General features: G+C 42.3%; 2 protein-coding genes across 2 annotated transcripts; both read right to left on the minus strand.

Annotated features, from left to right (window-relative positions):
- Window positions 1-437: 437 nt before the first annotated feature.
- LOC116826272 (alpha-1-antitrypsin-like) lies at window positions 438-10,126 on the minus strand. Its single transcript, XM_032782908.1, has 4 exons — window positions 9,326-10,126; window positions 5,041-5,311; window positions 2,571-2,718; window positions 438-629 (listed from the first exon to the last, which is right to left on the minus strand). Exons 1-4 carry the CDS (start codon window positions 9,984-9,986, stop codon window positions 438-440), a joined length of 1,272 nt encoding a protein of 423 aa, XP_032638799.1. The 5' UTR covers window positions 9,987-10,126.
- A 5,771-nt stretch (window positions 10,127-15,897) lies between these two features.
- LOC116826269 (alpha-1-antitrypsin-like) lies at window positions 15,898-22,107 on the minus strand. The gene is made up of 4 exons (XM_032782906.2): window positions 21,422-22,107; window positions 20,626-20,896; window positions 18,338-18,485; window positions 15,898-16,401 (listed from the first exon to the last, which is right to left on the minus strand). Exons 1-4 carry the CDS (start codon window positions 22,092-22,094, stop codon window positions 16,198-16,200), a joined length of 1,296 nt encoding a protein of 431 aa, XP_032638797.1. The 5' UTR covers window positions 22,095-22,107; the 3' UTR covers window positions 15,898-16,197.
- Window positions 22,108-22,625: the final 518 nt, after the last annotated feature.

The raw sequence follows: 22,625 nt of genomic DNA on the forward strand, positions 1-22,625 counted from the left end.
TTCAGAGTCATTGCTTGCCAGAGTACACCTGGTCAGAATGAATTACGTTCTTAGCTCTCCTGCTTAGAGTCAAACCACAGGTGGTCTATGGAATTAATTTGTGTAAAGTATTAAAATATGGTTCCCTCAATTGGATGTTTACCTTGTTTTTCCAGGATGCGGGTGGGCTTAGCACTTTAAAAAAAATACTTAATTCTAAACCAATGAAGACTTTGGGGTTGGCAACAGTGTAACTTTTTGCACAGATCACTTCCTAGTAGATGACACTATACCAGGCTGTTTTGTAGGCAAGGAGTTATTACACTCCTGCTTTATTTATTTGGGAATATATGTTAATCACAATTTTTATAAAGTTATGAGTACCAGCTGGTATACATGAGCACATCAGAATTTACCAGCTCTAAGTACAAGGGTATGACATGTACAGCAGTGACGGATTATTTTTCAGTAGGGTTTACAATTTTCCCTAGGAAGAGCAAGCTGTCGGTGCTTCGATCAAAAATCATTATCAGAAAGGGCTTGTTGAATTGAATGACTGGAGGAAGAGATGTAGGAACCATTTCTATGACAGTGACTGCTACTGCTTCAGTGCCGTTCTCATGAACATTCAGCAGAGCCTTGTGAACAGCCTGCAAGGAAATGAAGTAAACATTACAGTCTAAATACAGAATGGTGGGCAGTGGCTGAAAGTGAACATGCTCATTTTTAAACCAGAGTTCTTTGGAAAATCAGCTGGTAAGACATAGGCCCCAAAAGAGTGGGACTGATAGAGCACAATGAAAGGGAGGGATAGCTCACTGGTTTGAGCATTGGCCTGCTAAATATCAGGTTGTGAGTTCAATCTTCAAGGGGGCCACCCAGGAATCTGGGGCAAAATCAGTACTTGGTCCTGCTGGTGATGGCAGGGGCTGGACTCAATAACCCTTTAAGGCCCCTTCCAGTTCTAGGAGATAGGATATCTCCATTAATTTAAAAATACAGACAGCATTCCCAATGCATTCATTAGGAGCTTTGTCTGTGTAAGTAAGTATTGCAGGGTTAGGCACATTAATATTAAAAGACTGAGCTGGAAGAATCAAATCACCACAAAAGGACTCTCCTATTCACTACTCCTCATCACAGAAGAATAGTCTCAGAATCTGAAATAAATGTCTAGTGAAGAATTAGTTTACAACAGAAAACTGGATCAGATTCAAGAGGAATGATGACATCAGAGGGAAAGGAAACCAGCTAGCTGAGCTCTAGGTATCAATTCACATTTCTAAGTCCAAATATTGACTGATTTCTTTGTAAAAAGTTCTGTATTTCAAACTCTCTGTATTGTGTCTAATGTGACCTAACATATATTCTTTGCCAATGTTAGTTTAAATTGAAGATTATTATGGGTTATTCTATTTTAATTGTCAGCAACGGTTAAACTCTTTTTCTGTGTGCCCTCACGTGTCTTTGTAGTGTCTGGAAATTAAAAAATTTACCATGATGTTAGATGTAACGAGCGAACATTATCTGTGATGAGCAAGTTATTGCTTCTTTCTAGGAAAGACAGCTTTTCTCCAGTCCACTCCTGCCTACACTGATGGCACTGGGAGTCTTGCCAGTGACCTCTATGGGAACAGGATTAGGTCATTTATAGTTATAAAATATACACATTTTAAAGCAATGAGCCAAATCCTATGCAATTCTGATGGTGTGAAACAGTCATAACCAGATGATGGATGATTCCATTTGCACAGAGGAATCTCAGGATGGTCTTCCCAGCCTGTGTCATAAGGTGCAAGTCTGGAGGGTAGGAGGCATGGCTAAGGTTCCTCTATGCCCAGTGATCACTGACATTGGAAGGGCCCTTGAGGGCCTCTCAATAGACAGCCTTAATTTAAACAACCATCAGGCTGCTCTAGTTTATGACTAAGGACATGATTATGTCACCACTGTCAAGGAACCTCTGAGTTTTGCCATTTATTTCAACTTTTCCAGGACAGTGATAACCTTTCATGGTCCCTTGAATATTAACATTTATATGTACCCTGCTGCCAAGCAGTACAGTTTATTAGTTCAGTTTGATCTAGTCCTCTTTGAAATAGGGATAGATAAAAGTGACCCAATGAACTGTTGATGTTACAGTTGCTGATCAAAGTAAATTTAGCCAATTGTCAACGTCCAGCAGCAAGGTCCACACAAACAGTTGGTTAATTCACTTTGATCAACTACTTTGGGTTAAGGGTTTGCTAGTTTGCTTTGACCTAGTCCCTTTTCAAAGAGGATTAGATTAAAATGAACTAACAAACTATTATTGTGCATCAGCAGAGTCCACACTGTTGCTGTGACCATAGGGCAAAATTATCTTTTTTTTTTTAATTATGATTGTGCTGTGAATTATGCATAATTTTACTGTGACAAAATTGAATCCATCTTTATGACCTATTTACCAGCCCCATAGTTATGAGTGTTTAAAGACAGCATGATGATGACCGTATGCCAAGCTGTACAGAACATAGCTTAGAAGTTGCCTAGGGTGAGGGTGATTAGGTGCAGACAAATCCATTTAGTACCACCTCTATTTACAAACTTACTTTTGAAACCTTCAGCTTGGAATTCTCAGTGATTCCAGATAGATCAGCATGGTCCTCGAATACATCGATCATACCCAATCTCTTGCATATCTCTTTGACATCATAGGAGCCCGAAATAGAAAATTTTGGAATGTACAGTTCTATTCTTCTGTTGAAGGCAATACAAGATGATGACAAAATATTGCATTCAGATAACACTGTGGAGTACCTGCTAGATAGTGATGCCTGAAATAGTTCTTGGGAATGCCAAGAAGTCCATTTGGATTTTTTGCATTCTTTTGGGAGCAAATCCAGTCCCCAGCTCTCTGGCTGTAGAGAAACCCTTGTCAACACAACTGTTTTCTGTGAAGTGTGAGGCTGAATTGGGAGGGCCATGTAGAGATGTGATGCCTCTATATAGTAAGTAAACCCATTCAGTGCAAATTCCCTTTACAGTAGTACACAGAGGATTGTGTTCCTCCTGAGGTGCAGCATCTGGGATGGAGGGATTTCCCACAGCATGGATTCTCCTATTTCTCACCCTTGGGGGGTAGGGGCACCCAAAAGCTTACTGAGCTTGCATCTGAAAGGTGTTTTTATGATGCAGCTCTGCAGCTATTCTGCAACCCAATGGGGGAAAGAAGGAATGTTCTAATCACCTGTCCCCTTCCTATCTGCTCAACCTCTAGACCTGTTACACAGACTGATACTAGTCTCTGGTTTTCCGTCTTTGGAATAGTACATGAGGATGGTGTATCTCTTGAAGAGATGAGCCTTCTAATAATCCCTCTGTTCATTCTTCTGGACAGTGAGGAACACATAAGAAACTTCTCCATCCTTTCCAAAACATCCTTTTGGTTCCATAAGGCTGCGTCAATATCTTTATTCAACTGACTATTACCATTCATGGCAATGAATCAAAGGAGTTGGAGATGGAAAACACCCATTTTGGCCATCTTGTCTATTCCCCCTGCCCTGCTTCCTGACAATGCAGGTTTCTGCCTAACAATATGCATTTGAGTTCTTTATCCTGTCCAGTTCTAATTTTTTTTTTTAATTCTGTCATGTCCTTAGGGAGACCCGTCCACATTAAGTAACATTTTATGATATTTGGATTACATTTTCCTTTTGCTTGATTTCACTCCTAACTATTTTCCTTTGCTTACCACTCCTAATTATGGCCTACTTGCTGCTCCAGGCTCTGAATCAATGGCAGGAATCCCATTGATTTTAATAATGCAGGACCAGATCCTGTATCACTAAGCAATTCCTGTCTCTGCTTGATGTTTACACTCTCCAAATAGTTGCATTCCAGCTTTACAAAATGCTATTTCTCTGCTTGCCTAGAGCAATGAAATTTGAGGTGTGCAAGTAAAATGTCACCATCAGCATCATGATAAATGGTGAACAAGTAGAATTTGTATCTGGTCCAATAAATTCCCATGGGTATTTACAATGGAATCATCCACAAGTTCTATCAGCCTCAGTCATCAATTGGCTACATTGTGCACATTTATACATTTCCTCTTAAAATTCATCTTTCCAATCCCTGTTTATTTTTTCTGACTTCTCTCATTTCCCAGGACTCATTGATGTATTTCTGGTATTAAGGTGCCGAGGACTGAATTACATTTCGCTGTATGTGCAATCTCAGCAGTACTCTGTAGCACTGGAATCTCTGCATATGCATCCCAATATTACATCGATTTACTTTTGCTATCACCTCACATTGCAAATTCATTTCTCATTTCTTTCTGCTCTCACCTACATTGTTTTCAGCAATACTGATTTCCAGCTTCCTCCCTCCCTTTGAACATCTGTATCTTGGATTATTTTTTCCTGCTGCATTAGCTTACATTTTTCCAGATCAAGTTTTTTGTGGAATAGTCTGCTGAACTCTAGGCAGATGTTATATCAACATTCCCTTGGCCTGATTCTGCTCTCACTTACATCAGTGAGAATCAGGAATAACTTACTGAAGTCAGTGAAGTGACACCAGTGTAAAGTTGGTGTGAGATCAGAATTAGGCCTACCCTGGTTTTTATCTTGTCATTTGATACAAAAGCGTAAGTCCCATACAAGGTGTCAAAGTGTTTTACAAACATCAGTGAGTTAAGTCTTACAATGGCAGGTAAATGTCATTATCCACCTTTTTAAGGATGGTGTAATTGTGGTAGTGTAAAGGTAAGGGCTCAAGAATGAGTAGAAAATCTCTGGCAGAAATGGGAATAGCCCCTAGATGTCCTGACTCTCAGTTCTGTCCCTTAACCACAAGACCATCCTGATTCCTACTGCAGTTCCTACTTGTCAGAAGTAAAAAGCATCACAGCTTTATTTTGGTTTAGTTCTTTATGGCCATTGTATCACTGAAACTTCCAATGAGTCAATATAGTGGTACCCAAGGAACTGTGGCACCTAGTTTAATTTTGTCTACAGTTTGGATTCTATTCTGTATTTACAGTAAAACATCAAAGCAGACAATAAGAGTTACCTTTGTTTAAGTGATTTTACCCATTTAGACACAGTTTCTTTCAACAGAGCATCCTCCACTTGCTTCATTTTTCCTTCATCAGGCAGGATAAATAATGCTGTAGCATTTCCATTGTAAGGTATTTCCACCAGCTGACAAGACAACTCCTTATCATAGTGAGTGTTATAATCTCCATCTCGGGTCATCATATTTACTTTAACTGTTGTTTTCCCATCCACAAAAAAGTCTGCTTCATGAGTGAGCAAATCACTGAAAGGATGTTCCCAGTAGGCTGTGAAAGAATGCAATTGACTATAGTGTGAAAGAGGATTTATTAGTATAAACCACACTAAATCAAGTATAATAAACCTATATTTATAGATTCAAGGGATCTCAAAGCCAACTTTCCTAAGGGGATTTTGTTTCCCATCATGTTAGTAAGACTCTTTCAATAGTATAATGGGCATCTCCAAGGCTGCCAAGAGTGGGTTTGGGCCCCGCTGAAAAAAAAATGTTGGGCCCCCCAGCAAGGGCTGACCGGCTAAACAGGGCCGACAAGGCTGGGGAAGCCGGACCTCGGGCCCTCTTCTGGACCGTCAGGCCCCGGTAATTTGTACTGACTTCCCCCCCCCACCCTTTCCCCCGTTCAGCCCTGGGAATCTCTAATGTGTTGAGACTTTGGGTATGTCTACACTACGGGATTATTCCGATTGTATATAAACCGTTTTTGTAAAACAGATTGTATAAAGTTGAGTGCATGTGGCCACACTAAGCACATTAATTCGGCGGTGTGTGTCCATGTACCGAGGCTAGCGTCAATTTCCAGAGCGTTGCACTGTGGGTAGCTATCCAGTAGCTATCCCATAGTTCCCGCAGTCTCCCCAGCCCCTTGGAATTCTGGATTGAGATCCCAGTGCCTGATGGGGCAAAAAACATTGTCGCAGGTGGTTCTGGGTACAGCCTCACCCCTCCCTCCGTGAAAGCAGCAGACAACTGTTTCGCTCCTTTTTTCCTGGGAGAACTGTGCAAACGCCATAGCACAGCAAGCATAGACCCTGCTCAGATCAAGACCGCAATCATGGACGTTGTAAATATCTCGTGCATTCTCTTGCAGTCTGTGCTGAACCAGGATCTGCAAAGCCAGGCGAGGAAGAGGCGGCTATGGCAGAGTGGCGACAAGAGTGATGAGAACATGGACACAGAATTCTCTCAAATCGCGGGCCCCTGCGCTTTGGAGAGCCGGCTAGTAATGGGGCAGGTTCTAGCCACTGAATGCCGATTTTGGGCCTGGGAAACAAGCACAGACTGGTGAGACCGCATAGTTTTGCAGGTTAGTAGAAAGGGAATGGTTTGCTGAATGCCAGCAAATATCCCGGCACCATGACCAGCTAGCTTGTCATGCATGATACTACCAAACTACTTGCTACATGCATGGCGTGGTCAAGTATCCTACATGGTGGACGGAATAGGCTGTGTTGCCAGAAACCTTCTGCAAAGGCTTTTGGAGTCCTCCAGGAGAGCTTCATGGAGATGTCCCTGGAGGATTTCGCCTCCCCCCCAGACATGTTAACAAACTTTTCCAATAACTGTACTGGCCGCGAATGCATCCCAAGTCCTCAGGGCAAATCATCATTAAAAACGCTTGCTTTTAAACCATGTTTTATATTACAAAGGTACACTCACCAGAGGTCGCTTCCATGGCTTCATTGTCGGCGAGTGGCTTGGGAGGGCTGGAGGGTAATTCCGTCTGGGTGAGAAAAAGCTCCTGGCTGTTGGGAAGAACGGAGTGCTGTATTGCTCTCTGCAAGCTCATCCTCCTCTTCCGCCTCCTCATCTTCCCTGTCCGCAGAATCCTCAGCCATGGCTGAGATTTACCACCCCCACCTCGGGAATTCACGGACGGGTGGGGTAGTGGTGGCAGAACCCCTAGATTGCATGCAGCTCAGCGTAGAAGCGGCACATTTTTGGCCCTGCCCCCAGACCTTCTTTGCTTCTTTGGTTTTCTGTAGGCTTGTCTGAGCTCCTTAACTTTTGTGCTGAGTCCCTGGTGTGGCGTTTCTCCATCATGGCCTTGGAAATTTTTTCAAATGTTTAATTTTTTCAAATGTTTTTTCATTTCGTCTTTTGGAACGGAGTTCTGTTAGCACAGAATCCTCTCCCCATATAGCGATCAGATCCAGTACCTCCCATGTGGTCCATGTTGGAGCTCTTTTTCGATTCTCAGGAGACTGCATTGTTACCTGTGCTGATGAGCTCTGCATGGTCACCTGTGCTGGTGAGCTCTCCACGCTGGCCAAACAGGAAATGAAATTCAAAAGTTCGCGGGGCTTTTTCTGTCTACCTAGCCACTGCATCCGAGTTCAGTTTGCTGTCCAGATCGGTCACAGTGGGGCACTGTGGGATACCGCCTGGAGGCCAATACCATCGATTTGCGGCCACACTAACCCTAATCCGATATGGTAATACCGATATCAGCGCTACTCTTCTCATCAGGGAGGAGTACAGAAACTGGTTTAAAGAGCCCTTTATATTGATATAAAGGGCCTCATTGTGTGGATGGGTGCAGTGTTAAATCGGTTTAACGCTGCTAAAATCGGTATAAATGCGTAGTGTAGACCAGGCCTTTGTATGAGCTGTTAAAAATCCTGATGAAAACCATGAACCGAAATTAAGTAATCCCATTTTTTTTCTCCTAAGCTGTATTTTTAAGGCAGTTCCACATGAGGCTGCTTTCTGACAATTTACAGGGAATTAATGAATTAAGTTTTTTTCCATGAGTTTTAAACTTTAAAGCTAGATTCATACGGGGAATTTAGGTGCTGCAATGCATCATTATTTAGGTTCTTGAAGAGAAAAAGGGAAAATATTTTTCCTTTGGTAGCACAACTGTCTCCATAAATAGAGCAGCTGTTAACATGATTTCTCTCTAGTGATTTCTAGAACAAGTAGTTTTGCACTAAATCTCACAAATTAAATAGAAAATTTTTTGCATTTCTATGGCTCAAAGGCTCTGAAAGAGCTATAAAAATATTAAGGAGCTAAGCTTCAGAATACCCCTGCGAAGGAGGCATTACTATCGTCATAGTACAGATGGAGAAACCAAGGTACAATGAGCTTATGTGACATGCCCAAGGTTGCACAGTGAGTCTGTGACAGAGGTGGAATCAGAATACATGTTTTAGCCATAGCAGCATTCTTTCCCTCCACTATACATTATTGGGGGAGGGATAGCTCAATGGTTTGTGCATTAGCCTGTAAAACCCAGGGTTATGAGTTCGCTTCTTAAGGGGGCCATTTAGGGATCTGAGGCAAAAATCTGTCTGGGGATTAGTCCTGTTTGAGCAGGGGGTTGGACTAGACCTGCTGAGGTCTCTTCCAGTGCTAATATTCCATGGTCAGGGCAGTCTGGTCTTGCATAGATGATAATGGTTACACTGTTTTCTAATTTACTTTTAAATCATTATCATGACTCAATCATTGCTATATTGAGAACAGAATCACCCCACCCTTGATAGGATTAACTAAAATACCAGCTTTTTTACACAACTTTAACAAGATTTAGGAGGTAGTTACTGTTCAGCTGAATACCATTCCATTTCAACAGGTTGGTTTCCAGGCCTTCAAATCATCTTTTCAAGTGCTCTATATACCATTTGCTCAACATATCTGACAAATCACTGTGTAAAGTTGTTTATCAAATACAAATTGAATTTGGATTCCAGATACTGCAAGATTTTAAAGAAAATGTCCCTACTCTTTGCAAAGAATGGACAGGTGCTGTTTTCTCTCCTTATATACAGCACAGAAAGTCACTGTAATCAAATAGATGTACAGCCACCATCTCCTACCAGAATGAGACTATATGCATGTGATAACAATTCACAGAGACTTAGCCATTAATTTTGCTGCATATTTCATATTGAATCATGAAATGAAGGGCAGAACACATTTTTCAAACATGAATACATAAAGCCAGTCACAACTGACCTGGTCTTCGATATCCTGAGCACCGTAGCCCCCACTGACTTCAGAGAGATTCTGGTAGGTCTAATAATGTCACCACTTACATTTAATTACGACGTAAGAGGCCTAATTTCAGAAACCAAGTCTTGACATTTTTTTATATAACCTTCCTGGAAAAGTTTTCCAGACATAATTATTTTCAATGTAGTTGATCTCATAGGCCTAACTACCTGTTAAATAAATTTAAAAATGATTGGGGATTTTTGTGTTTTGTTTTAGATTACAAATCAGACAATGAACATTTATATTGGCGATAAGTAGCCATTGGTATAACATGTCTCACCTTTAAAGTAAACATAGTTGACAAGAACCATTAGAGTGAATGGATCAAGACCCTGGACCAAGTTGGCAATTTTCCCATGGGTTTTCTTCTCTATATAATCATTGATCTGTTTCTCAGCCTCTGGAGAATTCTGGAAATTACTGTGAAAAGCTTCTGCTTCATACAAGCTTTTGATGTCTTCCGAAAACTTCTGCAGCAATATCAGGTTCTCATCAACAAAAAGAGCATTTCCCAGATTCAGCTGGACCTCACTGTCAGGACGGTTTAGCCAGTGAATGAGATCACGAAAACCTTCATGTATCTCCTTCTCCTCAATCTCTGTCAGGTTAAAGGCGAGTCCTTCCAGAATCTGAGTCAGAGTGGTTGATTTAGCACCTAGAGCCACCATGGATAAAGCAGTGGAGATGCTCAAAGGAGAGAAGAAAATATTCTTAACTGCATCTGATGTAACCTGCTTGTAGAATGCAAATGCAAAGTCAGCATTGCTGGGAGCTATTTTGGAACAAGCTGGTGTTTTGCTTTTAGGATTTCCTTTAACATTGGGATGATGTTCCTGGGGCTTTGTATCATCATAGTCATCGTGGTGGTCAGGGTCATGACGACAACGGACAACAGCAAGAAGTCCAACAAGTAACAAACACAGAAAGAGGGTTGGCTTCATTTTCCTTTGAAACAACTCTATGAAGAAAGAATGAAAGTCATTATATCTATGGAACAGTGTAATGAAAATTGTTCTTCTTTTTCCACGCAAAACTAGACTTAGTGATTATTTTCTGGATATTAGTGTTTCCTGTTGTCCCACTCTGCTATTACTGATGCATTTGGAGACACTCCTTTCCCTTGGTTTCCTTGCAATTCTCAGATATTTCTCCCCATCTCCCTTCAAGACAGTAAGTGTTCAAGATACTGAAGACTTATGGAAAGGAAAGAGGATTGGACTTATTAGACAATCAGATGTAAGTCAGCAATGTCCATCTTCGGAGTCAGAGAAAGGGAACAAGTGCGGGGTAGACAGGATTTTTTATCTGAATCTGAATAGAGTGGACAGAGAGGGACCGTGTTTGGAACAATTTATTTCCTCTGAAACAGTTCACCCACCCCTGTCTTTGAGAACCATTATGTTTATTAGTATTAATAGGTTTGTAAAAAGGTGAATATCAAATGATGCTTGTCTTTCTGTAACAGCACAGCTATATCAAAACCTTTTCAAATGATTCTGTAACCATCAAAAACATACTGGGCTCAATTCGCCCCTACTCCTGAGCCCCACTCGTGACATATGAAGCAAACGGTTACAGCTCCTTTGCCCAGATATGGGTTAGAGTAGCCCAGCTGCTACTCTGTCTCACTCTAGTGTCGCACTGGAATAGTGGAGATCCATGACCCCAGCAACTGAATCTGCATAAACAGATTTTTTTTTTGTTTTGCTTCACTGGCAATTCAAATCCAAAATTTTTTTTTTTTTAATTTTCAGCAAGTGAAAATTGTAAAAAATGGCTCCCCGTCAAGATGTTCTGGTTTGACTTTGAGCATTTTAAATATTTGAATAATAAAATTAAAATAAATTTTGAAACAAAACTGTTGTAAACTGAAAAATCTAAATGTTTTGCTTAGAAAACATTGAAACAAAATGTTTTGATTTTTTTTCTCATTCCCTTTTTTTTCTGACTGAAACAGGGAGGAAAAACTGATATGAATGCTCAATGTTTGTCTCAAGCACCTGATCTGCAAACCAAAGCACAGTAACTGTGAGCATACGCAGCAGTCTCACACAGATTCTGTGAAATGTTTTTGAAAACAGGTCCACAACTTCCTAGGTTTCTTTCAAGGGGGAAAAAAGGCCCCAGTTCTAAAATTCATAGGCAGTAGTTGCAAAGGCCTCTCCGCCTGACTTTAGTCTATAGGGCCACATCTACCATGCAAGCACATAAACGGGTAACTAGTACTGGGGAGCTCTGTGGAAATAATGGTGGCGGAATCCTCCCCACAGGGGGCAGAGTCACTCCCTGGCCACTCTCACAGCTCAGAGGTTGAAGCAGTTACCCTATCCCACCCCTGAACCTCAGAACCCTGATCAGTTATCCAAGATGAACTCCAAGATGTACAAGGAGAGTAACTCACAACTGTGCCCCTTCTTGGGGTTCAGAACGTGCTTTATCTGTGCAGCAAGATCCTTCCCAAACCTCTCTCCCTAGTCTGGGGTGGCTTGCATGACAGAGAGCCCAAGCAGGGACCAGTTTCAGCCTGACTCTTCAGCCAGTATGATTTTACAGGGCTAGCAGTTTACAAGGAAAAAAACATTCCTTGTAAACTGAGCACATTTGATCTGGAGCCAGTGCCTGGCTAAACATGCAGCCCTACAATGTCTTTTTACAGTCACTATTCAGAGTACAGCCACACTTTTGGGACTGTATTGAAGTATTCTTCAACATTTGCCATTAAATAGTGTTTTACTTTTAGTCAAAGCACAACCTCCCAAGGGTATCAATTTCTACTGTTCCTCCGAGTGACTGCATAAGACAGGCCAAGCTACAGAGCAGATTGTTTTCTATGGCCATTACGGAATCACCCACAGGAGAATGAAATGATCCTATAAACTAAACTTATAACATGAACTCATTGTCTTTAAGGAAAAATGAACACAGTACTCACAGTGTATTCAGAAGGACCCAGCTGTGTCTATGTGATCTGCATTGCTCCTTGCTCCATTATTTATACTGCTGAACAGCATTAAGCACCTTGCCCTCTTGTTAAATATTACATAGATCAAAGTAAAATTATCAATGAGGTCAGACAAAATGCTGATGAAGCTAGTTTCTTTGGACATCTAGGCTCATGGACCCACCATCTGTGCACATAGAGCAGACTAAAGCCAAGGGTCATGCAGTCCAGCTAGAGAGTAGTTGTAGTTATGATATTTCCATGCGCCTGTAAGCCCCCCTGTGCAAGTACCCCAGGATGTACTTCCAAAGCACAAAAGCCATAAAGCTCATTACTGCATTTAAACCAGCAGGGGTCAGAGTGTACAGCTGTGGTGGGGAAGCCAATGATAGCACAGGCATCAGCCACTCTTTCAGGGATTCTGGAATCTGGACAAAGGGACTTTTCTGCATGGCTGATTGGAGACCTGCATGGCTGAAGCCAGACTTTCCTGTGAATCCCCAATCTTACACTGAGACTACATACCACTCCCTGCACTTCTAAGTCTGCAGCTGAAAGGAGGATGCAGAGAAGAGACACCACCTGCAACCTGGTGAGGTTTCATATGGGCTGATTTCTTTGCATGTGCTTCTCAGATGTGTTAGTTAAATATCCTCACAGGTTACCTTATGGACAATACAAAACTTGCAAGAGAGTTTTAGCTATACAAGGATGCATAAGAAAATGTACCCTGAGTAGGGCTGGCTAGAAAACAATATTCTGTGTTGTAAAAAAAAAAGAGAGAGAGATTTTTACATTTGTTTTTGTTCATGCAGAACAAAAATTAGATATTTAAAAAAAATTTCACAAAAAGCAAACACCCTAGAATAGCCACCAGCCCAGGGTAGTTACCACAAATGGATTGGAACAGGAACTTAAGCTTGGCTCTCCCATATTCCAGGCAAGTACCCTAATCACTGAGCTAGGTTGGGATGTGCTGCTCTCATCATAGTGTGACTAGAAATTCATCCTGAAACTGAGACATCTTGAAGGAAATGCCTAACTCCATATATTTTTGCAAAACATTTTGGCTTTTAAGGAAATGGCATTTTTAACCAGCTCTAACTTTGAGTATGATAAAAGGGTATGAGCGAGATGCTGCCCTGTATACTGAATACACAAGATTATTTGCTGAATGCTTGCCAAAAAAGTACATAAACCTAATAACCCCACCTCCTTAATGCTAACTCCACTCTTTCTTCATTTACATAGATGATAAAAATACCCCTTGTGGAAAAACAATATTGTTAATAATCACATGGTAAAGCTGCCTCCCAAGTTCCCCTTGCCCCCCAAGTTCCAGGACTGGGAGCCAGGAAAGTAGATCGGAGCAGGCTGGGGCTGGGTCACTCCACTTTCCACTGCCTCATGAGTGCAGGGTCGGGCCTGCCCTGGACTCACCAGGCGTCAGGAAATGGAGCGACCCAGCCCCAAGCCACTCCTCTCCACTGGTAAGTGCTGGAGGGCAGTTCCCCCCGCCCCTCCAACCCTGCTTCTACCCCCCACCCCAGAGACCTGAGACTGCCCCTCTGGCAAGGGGGCTGCATAGGGTACCAAAATGGCTACGGATGGCCCTGTCTGGGGGGCACAACTATTTATCTCTCTCCAGTGTGAAAACTATCCATTTATTCCAACCCTTTGTTTCCTGTCTTTTAACCAGTTATTGATCCATCAGAGGGGCTTCCCTCTTCTTCCATGATCACTTACTTTGCTTAAGAGCCTTTGGAGAGGGGCCTTGTCAAAGGCTTTCTGAAAGTCCAAGTACACAATACCTACTGGATCACCCATGTCCACGTGTTTGTTGATCCCCTCAAAAAATTTTAATAGATTGGTGAGACATGGATTCCCTTTACAAAAGCCATGCTGACTCTTCCTCAACAAATTGTGTTCATCTATGTCCATATTGATTCTGTTCAAAGTTTAAAGAAAATTATCAGTGAGGATGTTTAGTCCTTGTTTGCTGTACAAAATTTCTGGACTCACCTTATCAGCAGACTCTACAGTTCATTAATAGCAGTATTAATTTATTGCTTTAGAATAATGAGAACCTCAAAGAGGCTTTGACACTGAAAATTTTAATGTTGCTAATATCTTAAAATGGCATTAATTGATTGAAAGTTACTGAAAAACAATACAACAGAAAAGAAAAAAATAGACTCAGGCAGGTTCCAGACTCAAAATTTCAGGTCCCAATGTTCCTTTATTCAGTAACAGAAGCAATAATGCAGTTAATATTTGGAAAGGCAGTTCCTCAGACAGTATCTGCATTTTGTATGTGTGTCTGTGTTAATTCTGTGAGTTTAAAAGTAGTTTAGAAGTCTCTAAGAAAGTTCCATGGCCTCAGTGTGCTGCACAAGAACAGGTGTTGTGGAGTTATAATTTGTCTCCACCCTCCTCTGTTTTATAGGAAACCAGGGGTGAAAGTAAGCCAGTACAGGCTGGTACTGCTTACCAGTAAGAACCCACACCGGCCCATACCCAGCCCACTGCAGCAGAGCTCCAGGCCCTTTAAATCAACATGGGAGCCCCGGATGGCGTGGGCCAGGTGGCCTGGAAGGGCTGGCAGGGGGATGTTTACCCCCCCAGCCCTGTCCCTTCCACCTAAGGTCCTGTCCCTTCTCACCCCCACCCCCTGTACCGGTAAGTGTCTTCAGTTACTTTCACCCCTGGAGGAAAGAGCTAGAATATGTGACAATAGAGGTGAACTGTTGGTAAGCAAAACAAGAACTGTTGAGGGAATAAGGCAGGTCAACAGTAGAAATTTTTGGCGGTATAATAATATCCTTTAAAGGTGTGAACTTTTATAAGATTTTATAAGCAAAAAGCCCTCGTGTGGACACAGCTTATTTCATTTGGGGAACGAGCATAAGCTATTCTGGCAAAAAAAACCCCACAACCTCTTTTGTCTGTATACACTGTCTCCACTGAGAGTGAAGGTTTGCATATGTGGAAATGCCAGTAATAGCTACTATACCGACAAACCCTTTCTTGTGCAGGTCTACACTTAAAATGCTGCATCGCTGCAGCTGTGCTGCTGTAGTGCTTACGTGAAAAAGCTCCCACACTGACAAGAGAGAGCTCTCCTGTTGGTGTAGCTAATCCACATCCCCAAGAGGTGGTTGCTGTTTCTGCAGGAGAAGCTCTTTCATCAACATAGTGCCATCTACATAGGGAGTTAGGTAAGCATAACTATGTCGTTCAGGGGCATGGATTTTTCATATCCCTGGGCCACGTAGTTACAAATGACATAGGTCTGTAGTGTAGACCTGATCTTGGTCCACAAGAAGAGTCTATACACGGGGAATTAGTGCAGAGTACCTAGTGTGCATTACCTTGTGTACGTCAGCTACTGTGGACTTTTTCCCTGTGTAGACAAGCCCCAAAAGAAAATTAACCCAGTATCAGCAATTTCAGATCAGCACCTGGACCCACAGTAAAAGAGAAGAGACCAGACCAGGAATTCCTTGCAAAGAACAGAAGGTCTGGAACAATCATCACCAATCAGTTAATCACGTTGATAAAACGGACCAATCTCCCTCCCCGCAAAAATTAAGGAGTACAGGAAAGACCAACTCATTTGAGAGACTTCAGTCTTGTCTACCCAAACAATTAGCCCATGGCAAAGTGGGGTGCTAATCTATCCTGCCATACCTTGCTGTGGTCTAACTGTCCATGTACACTCTACACACGTGTCAATACTGCATTAGAGCATTCTGATCTAGCTCCCTTTGGAACAAGTTCAAAGCACATTAACCAACTGTTAATGCATGGCAGCAGGGGGCACACTGACAGTAAGTCCACAGCAGGCTAGTGCAGGGTAGATTCACGCCCCAGCTTGCCGTGGTCTAATTATTTATGTAGTCAAGCTTTTTGTATCTTAAACAAAGCCCCCACAGGAGCCTTTCAGTAAGGACTACTTACAAAACAGGGGAAAGGTGAAATCAGACATATTTAGCTTATTGGCGATTTGTTATGATGTAAGCTGTACACAGCAAGGAAGAAATATCAGCTGTTTATAGGCAAGGAAATGCTACATTAATGTTTTATGGATTTAGGAATGTAGGTTAATGGTCTAACTATAGTCCCTAGCACTGTGCACGTGCTTTGCTGAATCACCTGAATTTTGCCAGCACTACGTGGAAGCATTACAAACATGTCCAGCAGCTGAGCAATTATTTTCTGCTAGGGTTTATGATTTTCCCCAAGAAGAGGATGCTGTGGGTATGCCTATCAAAAATCATAACCAAGAAGGGCCTGTTGAATTTAATTCGAGGAGGAGCAAATATTTGACCAGACCTCCATGTAATTTCCACGACAGAAACTCCTGCAGCCTCAGTGCCATTCTCATGAATGTTCAGTACAGCCTTGTGAATGACCTGCAAGGAAATCAAGCAAAGCATTACATTGACTATTGAGCCTTGAATAATAGCAAGAGCTAAACTTGTTTATTTTTAAAACACCAGTCTTTAGAAAATCAACTATTAAGAAGCAAGTAGGGTATGGCCAAGTCTACACTACAAAGTCTTGTCAGAATAGCTAGGTTGGGCACACGTGAAAAACTGGCCGATATAGCGAGGCCAGCAAAAAACCCCAGTGTAGAGGTAGCTAAGCTGATAAAAAAGTGCTTCTGTTGGCTTAGCTAACATTGAGGCGGTGTTAGTATGCTGGCAGAAAAACTCCTTCTGTTTACTCCTTTTTCCAGATCATTTATGAATATGTTGAACAGCATTGATTCCAGTACAGATTCTTGGGACCTCTCTCCATTCTGAAAACTGATGATTTAGTCCTACTCTTTTTTTTCCCTTTTAACCAGTTACTGAGCCATGAGAGGATCTTCCCTTTTCTCCCATTGTTAAAGAGCCTTTTGTGATGGACCTTGTCAAAGGCTTTCTGAAAGTCAAAGTACACTATACCCACTGGACGACCTTTGTGTACGTGTGTGTTGAGCCCCCCACCAAAGAATTCTCACAGGTTGGTGAGGCACTATGTTGATAGTTGGCAGAATTCGAGATTTTTTAAAAAAATAATTTTGCTGGATAATATTGATGTTTATTTTTAAGCATTTTTCTATATTTCTTTATTGAAATGTTCATAGCTGTGCAAAATTATGGGTTTCTACACTTTTCTCTTTTTATGGATTTACATTTTCACAGTTGCAGAAAATTATGAGACAGCAGCCGATAATAATTATTTAGTGACAGTAGATGTTGAGACTCAGAAAGTTATCTCTTTATAACCATTAAAATACAAATTGTCAACATCACATGTCCAAACATACAAAGTAAATATCCTTAAATCGTTCTCTAATACATTCTCAAGGAACATTTTTTTACTTTGCCTCTCCATAAATTTAGATTACGATTGATGGAAATATTTTTTTCGTTGGTTTGTGTGGCTATGGTTAAATCAACATTTATCAATAAAAATGTAGTCCTTCCAAGTAGAGCTATGCACAGATACAAATTTATATCCATGGATGTGCATATCCATGGCTATAAATTGGAATCCGCAGAACTGCAGGGCTCTCCCGGGAACTGCAGCGGTGAAAGGAGCAGAACATGGGGCTGCCATTCCCAGGAGCCAGTACCTTGACCAACAGCTTCTCCGATGTGGCCGCACTATCACCAGTCCCACCCACTGGGGTGGGCACCAGGCTCCCCGGCAGCTGTCCCTGGTCATGCTCTTGTATTCAAGTGATCTGCATGCCCCCAGACAGGAGATGCAGACAGCTGTGTGGAAGAGATGGGGGCGGGGCTGCAGGCGGTACAGCTGTGCCAGAGGAGCTGCTAGTGTGGGGCGCTGGCTCCTGGAAGCAGCGTCCCCATGTTCTGCTCCTTTTCGCTGCTGTAGTTCCCAGTAGAACCCTGTGGTTCCGCGGATGGAGCTTTCTGTCCATGGATATCTGCATCCACAGATATAAATTTGCATCCATGCAGGACTCTACTTCCAAGCCTAACTATCTCTAATGAGATTTAGAGAATATTTTGCCAAGTCCAATTTGTTCTTTTAATAATTACATATAATGGCCAAAATATTATTTTATTTTATACTTGTGTCTTTTCTTGATGTCCTCCAGCCTCTGTACATATAATGTGTAATCCCTTCTAAGCATGTTAATTCTCAATTTTAGCACAGACAGACTCTCTTTGTCTCCTTTTCTTTATACCCAAACTGTATCTACTGATGTCAGAGGGAGTTTTTCCAATGAGTTCAATGAGAGCAGGATCAAACCCTTCAATGTTATAAAATATAAATGTAACATTTGTAGGAACAGACAAATCTATTTGTTACCATCTTTGTTTACAAACTTACTTTTGAAACCTTTAGTTCAGACTTTTCAGTGATTCCAGACAGATCAGCTTGGTCAGTGAACACATCAATCACACCCATTTTCTGGAATACCTCTTTTATGTCATAGGTATCAGAAACAGAAAATTTTGGAATGTGCAGATATATTGTTCTGTTAAAAAAGAAATACAGAAAATTTCTGGTGAATCATCTAATTCAGAGCCCACTACAGAATAGGATCAAGTTGGTGACACTTGTATTTACCTCTCGAACTGTTAAAGAGTCTGTGCGCTGTATTTGACCAGCAGGTTTGAACAGTGTGTTTGAGTAAGGACTGAGTTTCTGTGGAAGAGAGTTCCTTATCAAAAGCCTATATTCTCAACTGTAACCCTTTATGCAAGAGTCCGTTGTAGTTCAGTGATTCTGTGGCTATTTTATGATGGCCCTGGCCTAGTGTAGATAACAGCAGCTTTGGTAGTATTCTAATTTAGTACTGTAGGCTAAGGTGCTCCAATAGGCCATCTGCCACCCAGGGCTGCCCGGAGGATTCAGGGGGCCTGGGGTTTTCGGCAGTGAGGGGCCCCCCCTTCGGCAGTAATTCGGCAGCAGTGGGTCCTTCCTCTCCGGGACCCGCCGCTGAAGTGCCCCAAAGACCCGTGGCAGGTCACCCCGCCCCTGCTGCTGAATTACCACCAAAGACCTGTAGCGGAAGCAGCTCTGGGGGCCCCAGCCCCACAAGAGTTTTCCGGGGCCCGCTCCAGGGGCCCTGAAAAGCTCTCATGGGGGCCCCCTGTGGAGGACCTGGGGCAAATTGCCCCACTTACTCTCCCCTCTGGGCAGCCCTGCTGCCACCTGGCAATTGCCAGAGTGGAGTAGTGTTCTGGCCGTGTCAGATACCAGTCTCAATATATCTCTTGTGCCAGGAGCATAAGGAAATGTGTGGCAAGGTGTGGTTGCAAAGGTGCCAGTGCCAGATGGGTACTCCCCACTACCAGGGAATTCATTGGTAAGTCTCTCAGTAGCAGTATCATTAGCCCCATTTTACAGATGGAGAAACTGAGGCCATGTCTACACTATGGGTGCTACAGCAGAGTAGCTATGGCACTGTATCGATGGCTCTATAACCCAGTAGTTAGACTACAGAGCCAGAAGGACTTTGTCAACCACTGTAGGAACTCCACCGCACAAAGTGATGGTAGCTAGGTTGATGGAGGATTTTTCCCTTGACCTAGCTGTGTCTACATAGAGGGTTAGATTGGCATAGCTACAGCACCTTGTGGATTTTTCATACCTGTCAGCACCATAGCTATGGCGACCTACAGTAAGTTTTAAGTGTAGACCTAGCCTGAGGCACAGAGAGATGGTCACACAGCAGATGCATAGCAAAGCAAAGCAAAGCAAAGAACCCCGGTCCCCTGACTCCCTGCTCAGTGCCTTTCCACTGGACCACACTGCCTCTTCAGTCAGTACACAGAAAGGCAACTTGGTGTGTGTCACCTTTCCCCCCAGTAAAACACACGGGAGGAACCTAAGAGTATGTCTACACTGCAATAAAAGACCCACAGTATGGCTGCAGCTGGCCCAGGTAGACACTCAGGCAGGTATGTTAGCTCTGAGACTCCGCAAGGTGTTGAGTCTCAGAGTCTGGACTCCAGCCACAGTCCACACTCCAGCTCTGCCTAAGCCCCACGAGCCTAAGTCACTGACATGGGCTCTGACACTCCATGCCATGGGTTTTTACTGCACTGTAGACATATCCCTAGAGGGTAAGTATGGACTAGGGAACGCCCATGTTCTAGTTCATTTGCTATATAATCCTCACAGGATCATTGGGAGAGCATTGTATTCTGCTCCTCACCTGGTGAGAACGCACCTAGTCCCTGTGCAGACCCTGATTCTGCCATAGAAGCAACAGACTGTGTATGGCCTTCATCACTATGCTAAGTGAGTGCCTCACAATTAATGAATAAATGTTATTTTCACCATTCCCCTGTGAGGTAAGGAAGTATTATCTTCATGTTACAGATGAGGAACCTGGGCAAACATCAGACAAAGTGACTTGCCCAAGGAAATCTGTGGCTGAGCCAGGAACTGAATGCAGGTCTCCTGAATCATAGTTCAAGGTCCTGTTCACTAAATCACCCTTCCCATCTGCCCCTTCTCATGAAAGGAAAGGGAGGCCTGTTCTTTAAGGGACCCTCTGTGTGCAGATTTCAGTTGAACTATCAGCCCTTAATAGTTTGTTTTCATGTGAGATTCTGCCCTAATTTGAGGTAAAACATTTCTCAATGCAGCTGTAGCTAAAAGATTACCTTTCTTTGAAGGCCTTTTTCCATTTAGACAAAGTTTTTTTCAAGAGAGCTTTTTCCACTTCCTTCATTTTTTCTTCATCAGGCAGAATAAACAATGCTACAGCATTTCCACTGTAAGGTATTTGGACCAGCCAGCAAGACAGTTCCTTATCATAGTGATGTTTGTAACTGCCTTTGCGGTACATCATATTAACTTTAACAGAGGTTTTCCCATCCACAAAAAAATCCTCTTCTTTTGTGTAAAAAGAATTAAAAGGGTTTTCCCAATGGGCTTATGACAAAAAAGAAAGAGAATGCAATTGAATATACTGCAAAGAGGAAATATTAGTATGAATAAGACTAATTCTAGTGCACTAAGCCCACAGGATCTGATCCTGCAACTTCATTTATAGCAAATGTGTTTTATAAGTTGATGCACCTCTCGATTTTTATGAAGCTTGGCTTTAGTGCTATTCTCTTAGATGTTTAAAGGCCACTATTAACTGATAGAGTTGTGAACATCATATCTAAATTGAGCCTGCATATATCCATCAGATTAATACATATCGCATAGAAAGATAGGTATTTGCTTCAAAATCAGTTCCTTCTGCTCTTAAGTGGGGAAAAAACACATTTTCAGTCTTATAGAATGACTTTCAAGATTGGAGTATTTCCCAGATAGAGCATTTCACAGGCCCAGCAATGATGACAGGGTCCCTTCATTTAAAATATAAATTTAAGTTTCATTGTCCTAGATTTTAGTCAACCTTCAAAAGCTCATGCTTGCAATAAACGCCCACATTATAACAATTCTTACCTTTAAAGAAAACGTAGTTAATAAGAATCATTACAGTGAGTGGATCAAGATCCTGGACTAAATCAACAATTTCCCCATGGGTTTTCTTCTCAATGTAATTATTGATCTGTTTCACAGCATTGGTAGAATTGTTAAAGTCACTAGAAAAAACTTCTGATTTATAAAAGTTTTTAACATCTTCTAAAAACTTTTTCAGTGGTTTCAGTGTCTCTTCTAGAAAAAGGGCATTGCCCATATTCAGCTGGATCTTCCTGTCTGGATGGTTTAGCGCACAGATGAGATGGCAAAAGCCTTCATGTATTTCCTTTTCCTGAATCTTGTTCAGGTCAAAGGTGAGTCCTTTGTGAATCTGATTCAGAGTAGCTGATTTAGCCCCAAGTGCCAGCATTGAAAAGGCAGTGGAGATGCTTATGGGAGAGAAGAAAATATTTTTGTCAGCTGCCTCTGATATTACTTGCTTGTAAAATCTAAATGCGAAGTCAATATTGCTGGGGACCAGTTTGAAGTACGCCTTTCTTTCACATGGATAAACTCCTTCAATGGGGCAATTGTGTTCCCTGGCAGATGCATTTTTATGACCAACCCAGTCATTGCGATGATCAGGCTGACGATGACAATGACTGATTGCTTGAAGTCCAGTCAGTAACAAACACACAGAGAGGGTGGGCTTCATTTGCCTTTGGCTTTATTCTGTAGAATATTTAGATTTACAGAAGTTAGTTAAGAAAATTATTCCTTTTTTCCTGTGTACTATGAGAGCTGTTGCTTACTGTTCAGTGATTAACACCTGTTGTGGAATCCATTGGAGCTACACTATGGATGGCTTTGTCCCACTGATATCACATTCCAGGCTAATGTCATAGAACTCACCTTTCCAAGACACAAAAGTTTGCATGTGGCCTTAATCAGTCACAGCGAGCCAGAACTAATGACAGCACGGCATGGAGCTTGAAACAAAGTGAAATTCCTTCCTCAAAAATGTAAAAAGCTCACTTTCAAGATTTCACATTTCAGATGCCAATAACTGTCAGACAGGGGCGGCTCTAGGGATTTTGCCGCCCCAAGCATGGCAGGCTGCTTTTGGCGGCTTGCCTGCGGAGGGTCCACTGGTCCCGTGGCTTCGGTGGACCTCCTGCAGGCAAGCCACCGAAGGCAGCCTGCCTCCCGCCCTCATGGCAACCAGCAGAGTGCCCCCCCCCCCCCC

Source organism: Chelonoidis abingdonii, chromosome 4 (genome assembly GCF_003597395.2).
Source record: "Chelonoidis abingdonii isolate Lonesome George chromosome 4, CheloAbing_2.0, whole genome shotgun sequence".
NCBI lineage: Eukaryota > Metazoa > Chordata > Testudines > Testudinidae > Chelonoidis > Chelonoidis abingdonii.

Excerpts from the sequence above, each read along its gene's own strand:
- LOC116826272 (XM_032782908.1), bottom strand. The coding sequence starts at position 9,986 with ATGAAGCCAACCCTCTTTCTGTGTTTGTTACTTGTTGGACTTCTTGCT. Across the intron at positions 5,312-9,325 it reads CAACTATGTTTACTTTAAAG|CCTACTGGGAACATCCTTTC; the intron begins GTGAGACATGTT and ends ATTCTTTCACAG. Across the intron at positions 2,719-5,040 it reads GTAAAATCACTTAAACAAAG|AAGAATAGAACTGTACATTC; the intron begins GTAACTCTTATT and ends TGCCTTCAACAG.
- LOC116826269 (XM_032782906.2), bottom strand. The coding sequence starts at position 22,094 with ATGAAGCCCACCCTCTCTGTGTGTTTGTTACTGACTGGACTTCAAGCA. Across the intron at positions 20,897-21,421 it reads TAACTACGTTTTCTTTAAAG|CCCATTGGGAAAACCCTTTT; the intron begins GTAAGAATTGTT and ends TTTTGTCATAAG. Across the intron at positions 18,486-20,625 it reads AAAAAGGCCTTCAAAGAAAG|AACAATATATCTGCACATTC; the intron begins GTAATCTTTTAG and ends CTTTTTTAACAG.